Source organism: Chelmon rostratus, chromosome 7 (genome assembly GCF_017976325.1).
Source record: "Chelmon rostratus isolate fCheRos1 chromosome 7, fCheRos1.pri, whole genome shotgun sequence".
NCBI lineage: Eukaryota > Metazoa > Chordata > Actinopteri > Chaetodontiformes > Chaetodontidae > Chelmon > Chelmon rostratus.
The window spans coordinates 28,646,607-28,658,660 of NC_055664.1; the positions used below are offsets into that span (position 1 = coordinate 28,646,607).

The 12,054-nt window shown below is 45.8% G+C and overlaps 1 protein-coding gene across 2 annotated transcripts; it reads left to right on the plus strand.

Annotated features, from left to right (window-relative positions):
• Positions 1–84: 84 nt before the first annotated feature.
• Positions 85–11,794, plus strand: eif4h (eukaryotic translation initiation factor 4h). Of its 2 annotated transcripts, XM_041941417.1 has the most exons (8): positions 85–177; positions 5,460–5,650; positions 6,524–6,588; positions 6,839–6,935; positions 7,656–7,733; positions 8,738–8,896; positions 9,079–9,194; positions 11,291–11,794. In XM_041941417.1, the coding sequence occupies exons 1-8, from the start codon at positions 113–115 to the stop codon at positions 11,294–11,296; spliced, it is 777 nt and encodes a 258-aa protein (XP_041797351.1). In that variant the 5' UTR covers positions 85–112; the 3' UTR covers positions 11,297–11,794. The 2 variants fall into 2 exon arrangements, with proteins under 2 accessions (XP_041797351.1, XP_041797350.1); XM_041941416.1 differs by lacking the exon at positions 11,291–11,794 and having other exon boundaries at positions 9,079–9,218.
• The last annotated feature ends 260 nt before the right edge of the window (positions 11,795–12,054 follow it).

Here is a 12,054-nt window from a genome sequence, read left to right on the forward strand (position 1 = left end):
ATAAAACAATTATGTGAGTTCGTCTGTATTCCCGGTCAGGCGCTCTGCGGACAGCTAAACCCGCTCTGTGTGTGACGTGTAGGACCTCCTCCTCCGACACACAGCAGCAGTAATGGCGGACTTCGACAGCTATGACGAGCGGGACCGGGCCTACGGTAGCTTTGGCGGCGGCAGAGGGTAAGTCTCCGCTCTGCACGGCAGCGCCGCCGTTTGCCTCAAACACAAACCCCGGCCGGACTGTAGCTGTGTTTCCCCCGGCAGTCCGCCCCGAGCCTCGGCGCAGGGCGACCAGGCCCCGGAGCTCGTCCTGCGCGGCGCTTGTTGAGCCAGAGGGACAGCAGTGAGAGGAGGCCGCGGAGAGCGGCTGGGAAACACCGCGGTCCCAGAGCAAATATGCTAACTGTTAGCAGTAGGCTAGTGAAACTAATGGACCCATGTGTTGGGGGTCGGCTGGGGCTCTGTTGTGTTGTAGCCGTTAGGTTTCTCTTGTTTGAAAGTGTCTGTAAGAATGTAGCGGCCCCGGTGAGTGCTGGGACGGAGCGGGACTGCAGGCCGCAGCAGGTGGAGGTGGTGGCGGAGCTGCAGGCTGCCCGCATGGCTGCATCATGTGTCCGCAGCTGCAGATTTCATCCACGTAGTTACCAAACAGGAGGCAGGACATCGATCTGGATCATTGGTTATTGACCTGTTTTGATCCACGTTGTTTATTTCAGGATGTCTGCTGATGTCTGGTCTGTCTTGTGTCTTTTTTGTCCGATGACATTAACCAACAGTAAAAAATGGATTTAACAGGTACAAGTGTACTCGAGCATTGGAATTCATGTGCAGATTCCCAGTCAGGTCACAGAAAATACATTGAAAAGATACATAATAAAAAGATACATGTAAACAGTTAATTATTAAATATGCATTATAGTAAATATTTGTTTATTATTATATACGTGTGTGTGTATGTGGTGATGGGGGGTCTGCTGTCAGTCTGTTATCTCATTCAGTGGATTTTTTGGGGGTACCGTATTTCATTCATGCTTGAATGTCTTTTGCACATTTTCTCGTTGATGCTGTGAAGACTCTGCTGTGGGAGCACTTCCTGTTTCTTTGATGTTCTCTGGTTGGTGGAGTCTCAGCTGGTGCTGGAGCTTCTTCCCCAGTGGCCGGCCTGATGTGGGTTTCTCTCTGTGATGTGACTTTAGTCCAGAAAGAGCGTGCAGTGCTGGGGTTGTCCAGGTGTTCAGGACTGCGCTGACAGCTTTGTCCACCAATCTGTTGCTCAGTAGGTAAACTGAAGAGGATCGGTGGTCACAGGCATGATGGAGTCCATGAAGTCATTTTCTGGCAGCACTTCATGGTGGCCGGCGTGAGCGCCGCTGGACAGACGGCATTCTTGCAGGTTGTTTATGGCTTTTAAGGGGAACAGGTACAATAACTTGAGGGTTTAAAGTGGCGTGAGACGACACCCTGGACCAGTTTTGAAGATGTCATCTAAGCAGCAGGGGCTCTCCATCCGGCCCTGCTGCCTCCTGGGTGTTGACCTGCTGCCTCCTGGGTGTTGACCTGCTGCCTCCTGGGTGTTGACCTGCTGCCTCCTGGGTGTTGACCTCCATGCAGGTTGTCTCAAAGTAGTACTGCAGTTCAGCCAAAGTGTTGTCTGACCACTTTTGCACAGTCCTCACCTCAACCTGTTCACCTTTAGGCTTCCTGGTATGTGAAGTATGCTTACTAAGCACACTGTACAGTGTGTCAGTGCTTCTTTCATTGAGGGGGGGTGTAAACAATGTTCACTGTAGTGCACTGCTGTTCTCTTGGTTTGTAGACGATCAAATGGTTGAATATCTCCCAGAGCTGTCAGAGCTATCACCCCCAGCAGCCCCTCACTGCAGTGAGAGACTGTGAGGACTGTGAGCCACTGCACACCTGCACCTCCACCTCCACCTGCACCTTCTGTGTACTCAACTTTTAGGTACACACATACACTTAACTAAATTATATACATTTTAGTATATTGGCACATTCCATTTTATTGGTATATTTTATTCTGTTGGTACATTTCACTTCCATATTTTATTGTTTATTGTTTAGTATATTTTATTGCCTTAGTATATTTTCATTCTGGTATATTTGTAATTGCTTTTACGAATATTTTTACTGCATGTTTATTTAATTTTATTAATTATTTATTAATTTATTGTAGTTATCTTAATTTTATTCTTTCTAGTCTTCTTATCTCTCTTACTATCTGTTCCTAACATGGGGGTTGCAATGAAAATTTCATTGACATGTTCAATGACAATAAAGACTCTTGAATCTTGAATCTGGTGAAGATTATGGTGCTAAAACCGGCTGTTCACCATGACTACTCGATGAGAGCTGCAGTGCCTCCGCCGCAAGTTTTGCTGCACTCTTCCACGCTGTGGCAGCATCTGTAGAGCGCGTTGCCTGTCGGTGGAGCGGCCTCGCGTTTGGTTGAGCCGTGCTTCTATAAAAACACAGAACCACGATCCTGCAGAAAAGGTTGTCCATTTAATTATCCAGTGATTGCATGTTTGCATGACGAATGCTCAGGAGATGTAGCCTGCCACGGCTAGCAAAGCGTCCCCGGGTGATGTCTTCAGATGAATTGTTGCTGATGATTGGCTGATCGACGCAGCTGTCACGGTCAGTATGGCTGTCGATTGGCTACCGAAGCTTCTGAAGCTGCTGCTGAAGAAATGAACCACCTCGTCCCTCAGAGCCGCAGTGTGTCCTGTGGCCAAATACAACTGAAAAAAACATATCTGTTCATGTGTGGGGGGACTTTTTATATTTCTATGATTTATACAGAGTTATATTTGAAATAGGGAAGAAAAGTTATATGTAGTTATAATGAAGTGGTTTCAGCTCACCAACACTCATTCTTCTCTTTATTATTTTTTTAAGGATTGTCAAAGCTAGTAATAAAAAAAGTGCCCATCAAAACTCTCGGAGTCCAGGGTGAGGTGTTCAGATGTTTTATCTCAAACCTAAAGGTATTTCATGTACAGTGATAACATGACAAACAGCAGCAAATCCTCAACGAATCGTTTCAGTCTACAGTGAACAGAAATGACATCAGGTTATCAGTGTATCAGAAGGAATGAATGGATCGACCTTACGAATGAAACCCAGGTGGATTTAAACGATTTAACTCATGAATATTACATGAATCATCAGGAATCCTTACAACCTATGAAATCACATCACCTGAAGTATGAAAACCTGATTCACTCTTCTATGATATGATGACATTTGTACAGCTCAGAAGGTCGGTGGTTTGATCCCTGACCCCTGCAGAGTGTGTGTGTGTGTGTGTGTGTGTGTGTGTGTGTGTGTGTGTGTGTGTGTGTGTGTGTGTGTGTGTGTGTGTGTGTGTGTGTGTGTGTGTGTGTGTGTGTGTGTGTGTGTGTGTGTGAGAGAGAGATGAAACTCTTCCTTCTCTTAGATCTTAGAGACTCTTTGTGTTAGCTTGGTCTCCCACAGATCACCACTCACCTGCAGTTGAATGTGTAATCTCGCAGTCAGGGGTTAAGATTTTGGTGTTGCAGGCGTTCTGGTTTCCGTTTGTAGTCCGAGTGATATTAACCAATCACATTCGAGTTAGCTTTGGTTGCATCCAGGCAAACAGTCCGTGTAGAGCAAAAGAGACAGAACTAATTTTATCATCCTTTTTTTTGAAAAATGAATCATCTATATTTGTAGATAATCTGAGGTTCGAGGTGCTCAGTTATGGCAGAAATCATGATCATGATTATTCTGATCAATCACGATCAGATCGCGATTATTTATCGCGATTACTCGTCGACTTTGAAAACATGCATTTATTGAACTGTTAAGGGAAATTGCTGCTGACAGTGGACTGTGCTGCCCCCTGTTGGTTTGGAGAGACCAGTTCTTACATAGTGCACCTTTTTTTTCTTTTTTTTTTTAACAATCTGTTTTATTGATTTTCTTCAAAATATGCATGTACAATCACAGATTGAAATTTAAATAGAAACAGAAAACATAGTACACCTTTTAAGTAAGTAAAAGTACTCTGCCCCATTTCAGAACGTGTGTTATATCGTTAGGTTGTAGTTATTGGTGCTCTTCAGTGTTGCAGGTGGTTCAGGTTGAGCTCATTTACTTTATATTCTACCAGGTGCCTTCAGCTATGATGATACATACACAACAGAAATAACTTTGTGTTTTTAAATGTGACAGTGGTTTAACAGTATTATTATTACTAGTATTATTATTATGAAGTAGCCTAAATGGAAATATTCATAAGTTTAATATTTCACAACATCAAATGAGAAGCTGGAACAAGAGAACTTTTGAAAGGGAAAAGGACCTGAATCATTAATCGATTATCAAAATAGTTTGACATTAATTATGAAGGCGGGAAACGGGGAACGAGCTGGTCTGGCTCCGTCAGTTTTCCAGTTTGTGTGTTGACTGGTTATTGGCTGGGAGAAGACTTACTGCCAAAGAATAATTTAAAAATAACTCGCTGTGAAACCGCAATGTGTCGCTTTGGTTTTGGTCTTTTCTTCATGCTTCTGTCAGCGGTCTTTAGGCCAGGCTAAGCTAACCCGCCACTGGCGCTAACTCCACACTGATGTCCTGACAGAGTGGTATTGATGTGATCTAACTCTCAGAAAGAAAGAAAGAAAGTTCATGAAATGTTGAATTGTTCTTCAGCTCTCCCGTGTGCAGCCTCACAGAGGGATGCATTTCAGACAGTGATCCTGCTGAGGTTGTTTGTTTCACCAAATATACAGTATGAGAGTTGCAGATTATCTGGATTTACAGGGTCTTTCAGCCAAAGCGGGCTGACAGAAGTGTGTTTTAAACTGGGTTTGTGCTCATCAGTTCTACTTCAGTACAAAGCTGCTGCAGAATAACACAGTGACCTGCAGCAGGACGTCAATACACCAAGAACCACACAAGTAACCTCCTTCTTTCTGCAAATGCAACGCCTGAAGACTCACATGTTTAGCTAACGAGGAAGAGCAGAATCATGATGCTTCTAAATCTCATGCAGATAACAGTAACTGTCATCGTGGATTCATCAGCCAGGTGTTTTCTGGACCAAACAAATCGTAACGCAGTGAAATTATCCGTCCCAGTTTGTGCAGGATGGGATGCAGTGTTCGCTTTGACCAGGGGTTTTAGTCTCCGGCTCTGAAGGTTGTAGCTGGTTTTAAGTAGCATTTTAGTCTTTTTGTTTAGTTTAACTCAGGATTTAGTCCGTTTTAGTCTTGGACAGTTTCATGATGCTCGAATGGATTTTGCTGAAGTTTTTTCTTTTGGCTGTAAAATAAGTGAACACACCTTTAACTTTGTGTTACGTCAGTAAGAATTTAAATCAGGAAACATCTGATCAGAACGTCAGTTAACAAAAGTATCCCATCATGCTGTCTGGTTCCAAATCCCATGATGCTCTCTGTGTGTCCCCCTGTCAGGCCCCGTGCAGGCGGTGGCGGCTCCGGAGGCCCAAGGAAGCAGAAGGAGCTGCCGTCAGAGCCTCCGTTCACGGCGTATGTGGGAAACCTGCCGTTCAACACGGTGCAGGGAGACATCGACATCATCTTCAAAGAGCTCAACATCCGCAGCGTCCGATTGGTCAGAGACAAAGAGACAGACAAGTTCAAAGGTCAGAGGATTTTATCGTCTGTGCGTGTAGCTTCAGGAGTCCCGTGCTTCTGTTCCACTCGATCCTGTTAGCGTTGGATCAGGTATCTGTCAGGGGAGACGGATCCACAGTAAATAATTCATCTACATTAAATACAGTTTCACTCAGATATGAGCTGCTGACTCAGCAAAGAAACAGCTGATCCCCGTCCTCATGTCTCAGGTGTTAACGTTTGATTAACACCTCTCTGGAAGTGTCCACCGGGTCGTGTTGTTCAATGCAAACACATGTTGCTATCAGGCTGAAATAATCCTCATCCAGATCAGTTGGGTCTTTGAGGGCAGGTTGAGGATTGATGTGTTGAATCATCCCTGAGCTCTAAAGGCCAAACGAGCTCAAACTGTTATTGGCATTCATATGACTGGCTGAGTGCCGGTCATGTGATCGCAGGTAGGCGTGCTGAGAGGCAACAGATTCATGGACACGAGTCTCGTTTCATGTTATCGTGTTGTTTTGTCCAGACTGCAGTGATCATGAAGCTGCTGAAGGTCGTTCAGCATCCAATCAGCTTCATGAGAATGTGGCTCCACTGCTCCTCAAACTGCCTTCGCTTTGGTTACTTTTACTAACAAACTTTTTTTGTTGTTGGCAGCTCGTCACTATGAAAATGTAATGAACAGATTTAATAATATTAACCTTCATCTCCTCATCTGAAATCATAAAAACATGAAGAACAGGATTGACCCTGAAGCGTCATGGCGATGAGTCACGACGCAGTTCGCCGTCAGTAAACTGAGTTCAGGTTAATTTTAAGCTCGTTAGAATCTGGACCAGTCATCGTCTGCTCCGTGAAGTTAACTCGATTCCTTTCTGCTGTTTTTGTGTCTCTTAAAGGTTTTTGTTATGTCGAGTTCGAGGATTTGGAATCTCTAAAAGAAGCTCTGACGTACGACGGTGCTGTGAGTATCCAAGTCACATGTTCTCAATCTTCGGTCTGTAGAAGCAGAGATTTCACCTCGTTCAGGGGGAGGAGAAAGTCCGAAGAGGTCAGAACTCCAGCGGCACTTTCAGGACGAAGAACAACTCGACCCTGATGAAGCTGAAACACGCAGAGAGCTGCTGGAGTTCTGACCTCCTCCTGAAGAGCGAAAGTGCTCACTCCGTATCCGCTCCCTGCTTTAAGTCTAACGTGACCTCTGACCTCTGCAGTTGCTAGATCAAAGATCACTGAGGGTGGACATCGCAGAGGGGCGGCGGCAAGAACGAGGAGGCGGCGGCTTCGGCTTCAGGAAAGACGACTCTAGAGGTACGAACACGGAAACACCAACAGGCAGCAGATCGCTGTCCTGGTTGAAGGTAACAGGTGTTCGACGTTTGTCTTCTGTCGATTCTCCTCCATGTCTGAACGTTACGGCTCCTCCACCTGAAGCGTCTCACAGTCGAGCTGCTCAAACTGAATTAGGTGTAAATTAAGTTTTAATGTTTTATTTAGAAATATGTAGAAGAAGCTTGACTGTGCTGGAGAGCAGCTGTGGTGGATCAGACTCACCTGATGTCAGTTCAGTCTGTTTTTACTGAGAACTTCTAAAGTTCAAAAGCTTAAATTCTTCAACTGAGCTGATAACAGACGCTGTTTGACCTTTGACTTGGAGGAGGACGACTCTTCATCTTTCACGCTTCATCCTGTCATCGTGTCATCCTCACCTCCACAGCCCCCTTCTTCTTTTCCTCTAACTGGTCCAGACAGACAGCAGGTCAGGTCAGCTGGTCTGGAGATGAACCAGGAGTCTTCTAGAAATACTAAACCAGATGAACTGACTGTTCGTCTCCTTCAGTCAGCATCGCTACTTTTTCTCTCTAACATCTCCTCTCTGATTGGCTGATGGAAGACTAACAAGTTCTGCCTCTTCAGCGCTGTTCTTCCTGCTCCTTCCTGAAGGAGGCGCCGCCACACCTCCCTCTGTTTCCTCTCTCCTATCCCCCCCGTCTCCTCCTCTCCGTGTTAAACTCCCCCTGTCCTCTGCAGGACAAGGAGGCTCTCGAGCTCCCAGAGAAGGAAGAGGAGGACGTGAATCCCGCGAGGACTACAACCAGCCCGGAGGAGGTGCGGTCAGAGAGTTCAGCGGCACAGGTCGGACAGCGGCAGGTCCCAGCCGACCAATCAGAGCGCGGCTGGGCTGCAGCCAGTCAGATGGCAGGATGGTGTCCCTGAACTAACTAACTAAACTGTGTGAAGAACTGCATCATTCAAAGCTTAATTCCAGAGCTAACCTTTACTGTCCAGCTGCTGCTAACAACACAAACAGAAAAGGAAACTGAAACTGAAGCTGAAGCTGAACGTAGCTTCAAGGGTTGTGAATGACCACATGAAAATTTAAAGAGGTGTTCGAGGTCCGTGTCTGCAGCTGGATGCTGCATTTTAGAGTTACGGCAGGCTGTATTAATAGACCACGCCTCCCATTGGTTAGGTAGCCAATCAACATGAACGAACAAATAAATGATTAGTTTGGTATCGATTGGCAGAAATACGCTGAGTCAGCAGATAAACTGCTTTTTAACTGGCTGCTCGTGATGCTGCTGGTCGCTGTAACAGACCGAGGGCTGCGTACAAAGTCTGGTTTCTTCCTTTGTAGGATTCAGGATATTGGACGAGAAAAGACCGTTTGGGATTATTGTGAACACTGAATGTTGCTCCTAAAGGTTAGCAACAATCTCAGCAGCAGCTGCCGATTCAGCACTTCTGAACCGCGGCGCTAGTTACAAGCTAAAAGAGCGGAAGAATACAACAACTAACGACACAAAGCTAAAAGAAGCTGCAGGTTAGCAGAAATAAACTATAAACAACACAGAAACTTTATGCTAAGCTAAACTGCACAGCAACACCAAACTAATCTGAGTGACAGGTGAAAGGCCTGTTGACCTTTGACCCCTAAAGCCCCGCTTCCTGGCGTTGTTGGACCATGCCGCGAGTTTCCCCATCATGCCTTTCACTGAAACCATTTCATGCTCATTGTTCACCTCACAGGGTCCAGACGCTGCAGGACACCTGAGGACATCTGCTGACTCACCTGTCTGTCTGTCTACCTGTCCATCTGTCTGTCCCTTCAGGTTTTAGAGATGATGACTACATGGGAGGTCGGAGTCGAGGCGGCGGCGGCGGCGGCGGCAGTCGTCCCGGTGACAGAAGGGGGGGAGGTTCGGGAGCGGGTCGCTTCAGAGACGGACCCCCCCGCGGAGGAACGACAGACTTCAGGGAACCATCTGAAGGTGACGCAACTTTTACTGCACTTCCTGTTCAGACTTGTGAAGTCCTTCTTTTGGGCTGTTTTTAAATCCCTCTCATGTGAAACGACGACGACGATCTGAACTGGATGAAACCTGTTCTGTGTGTGCTGACGTCTTTGTTTGTTTGTTTGTTTGTTTGTTTGTTTGTTGTCGTCGTCGTGCAGAGGAGCGTGCACAGCGGCCTCGGCTGCAGCTGAAGCCTCGGACTGTCTCCGAGCCGCTCAACCAGGTCGCCAACCCAAACTCTGCCATCTTCGGCGGAGCCAAGCCGCGAGAGGAGGTGATCCCCAAGGAAAAACCTTAAGAGACTGAAGGCCGTGAGGGCCGGGGGGAGGGGGGAAGGGAGGGGGGAAGGGAGGGAGGGGGGACGAGATTGAACAGATAGAGAACTTTAACAAGGAAAAACAAAAAAAAATAAACGCCAATGGGATGAGTTTAAACGCCACAGTTAGCATTCCTTCCTGACAGACAGCGAGCGAGCGGACGCCGCCCTCCTCTTCTTCTTCTTCTTCTTCTTCTTCTTCTTCTTCTTCTGCTTCTTCTTCTGCTTCGTCTTCTTCTTCTTCCTGTTTCGGTTCAGTTTGAGCAGAATATTTATTCTTAGTCGGAATAAAGATGAAACACACTCTGACACTCTGAAAAATAAACCTGTAAACACAAACACAACGAGCAGCTTGTGAATGCATGTCCAAACGTCGGGTTTCTCTGCCCTGCCCCGCCCCCTCGCCTCCACCGCCGCTTACTGTGATGTCATACCTGCATCATCCCACAGCCCCGCCCCCTCTCCTCTGACGCCGGGTCAGTCACCCACCATTTCCTCCAACAGAAAGAAGCGCAGAGGTCAAACCTGTAAAGTCATCTTTTTGTATTTTGTAGTCGTTCAGCTGCAGCCACACCCCCTCATCCTGATTGGTCAAGTCAAAGACAAACTTTTTTTCTTTGTTTGCTGTCGCTCGTTGCCGTGGTGACTCATTGATCAGGTCTGATCAGAGTGGTCCTTACAAATACTTGTCCTGAGATCCTCTGTGTTTGTTTTAATCTGCTCGTCATCACGGGTGGGCGGGGTTTAATCTGCGTCCCTGACCAGCCCCGCCCCCACAGGTACCCGCAGCGGACCCACCTGGTGAAAAAGATTTTTAAGATAAAAAGAAAGCTGACACTTGAAGCTCTAGAGTGATGGTGTTTTGATTTCTGTTCCCACGATGCACTGCTGTTGGGACGACTTGTTCGAGGGACGCCTCTGTAGTTAACCAATCAGAGTGGAGGGCTGAGACACAGGGAAAACCAGTGTTGCGTTCACCGGCTGCAGGATTTTCATCTTTTTGGCTTCCCCCAGACTGTAATGCTGCGTTCAGGTCCAGTAAAGAAAAAAGGGAAAATCAGTTTCCTGACAGAAAACTGGCTGCTGGAAATGAATGAATCATGATTAGTTTCTGATATTTACCAAACACAAAATGATGATGATGATGATGATGAAGGATCTGCAGTGTCTGACAGTCCTTTTCGCTCCTGAACGCAGCACAGTGTAATCAGAGGGGTCAGCAGGAGGCGTGGCCTACAGTCAAGGCCTCTCTGATTGGTTGAAATCTGAAACATGGTGCAGCTGGACCAGAGAGACAAACCTGTCCCATCCAATCAGATTTAAGACGGAGGGGTCCACGCTGAACACGGGTCATTAAACAGCAGCTCAGTGTTCTGATTGGTCCGTTGATCCACACTGAAAACTTCACCTGAAACCAGAGAAAGAAACTTTTCTTTGTATTTTCTTTCGCTCTAGTTTGCGGTTCTCTGTTCTGAGACTCAACTTTGGCTCGAAACAAAAAAACGAGGACGCTCATTTGTTTTTCCTTCTTTCATCTTTCGTTTTGTTTGTGAATCACTTTCCTCTTAAATCACGATTTGATAAACGTCTAATATCCGTCTGAACAGCAGGTGGCGCCAGCACCAGTTTTTTACTGAAGGATTTACAGAAGAGACATTTTAAAGAAAACCAGGACTCATGAAAGGAAAGACAGAAGCGTCTCATCCTTCCTTTAATCTTCCCTTCATATCCTCTTCTTTGTTCCTGTCTTAACTCGTTTCTGTCCATCTTCTCGTTTCATTCTTCCGTCCTCTCTCATCCTTTGATGAACTCTGTCCATCAGCTCTCGTCTGATGAACGACAGATTAATGGAAAAACAGCGTTTGTGGAGGGAAGGAATGAAAGTAATGGACGAAGGGGGAATGAGAGAAAAGGGAGGAAGGAGAAGAGACAGGGTGAAACAATGTTTTTCTTCCCTGTTGTGCTTAATTTTATTTTTCCTTCCTTTTGCCCTTTTTTCTTCATCTCTTTCTGTTCTCAACCTCTTCCCTTCTTCCATCTGTCTTTGATTGCAGTCCTGATTCATTTAAATCAGCAACCGCATACTCCTGACCAGACGGTGGCGCTAACACATCGTGTCCCAACACAAAAGAAGAAATTTAAAGGTTTTTCTGCCGTTTTCTTATTTCAGTTCATGTAGAAGCCGACTGCCACCTTTTGTCATAATGCTAAAAACTTTCCGTACAGTGAAGTGATCATTTGTGTTTGTAGTAAAAACTGTAATCTCTGCATGAAATCTGAACAGAATGAGGACAGTACACCTGGTCCAGGTGAATGCTTTCAGGTCTGTGTGTGTCAGTGTGGATCAGGATCAGGATCGGGTCCGTAGAGGATCAGGTGAACAGGAATTAAAGCTCCGGTTCGGACTCCGTCGCTTTGAGAACGTTTGTGTCAGAAACAGTTTTTTTTTTTTGCTTTACTGTACAATAGAATAAAAACGGCTGTTTTAACTTTTTTTTTTCTTGTTTATTTTTTTTCCTACACTGTTTATGGCAATAAAATTTTCATCATCATCATCATCACACGTCGACAGAATGTGTTTAATTTCAGGGTGGGGGGGTCGATTCCTCGTCTTTCTTTTTTCTTCCAAATGAAAGAAGAATAAAGAATAAAGCTCCTCCTCTTCTGCTTCTTTCTTCCTCTCTTCAGGAACAGTTTCTCCACTTCGGCCTCGTCGTCACCACGTTTCTCACAATGTTTCCAAACCGAACGATCAATCGATTAATGCAGAAAATAATCAGCAGATTGATCCCGAACGAAAAGGGTCGATAGTTGCAGT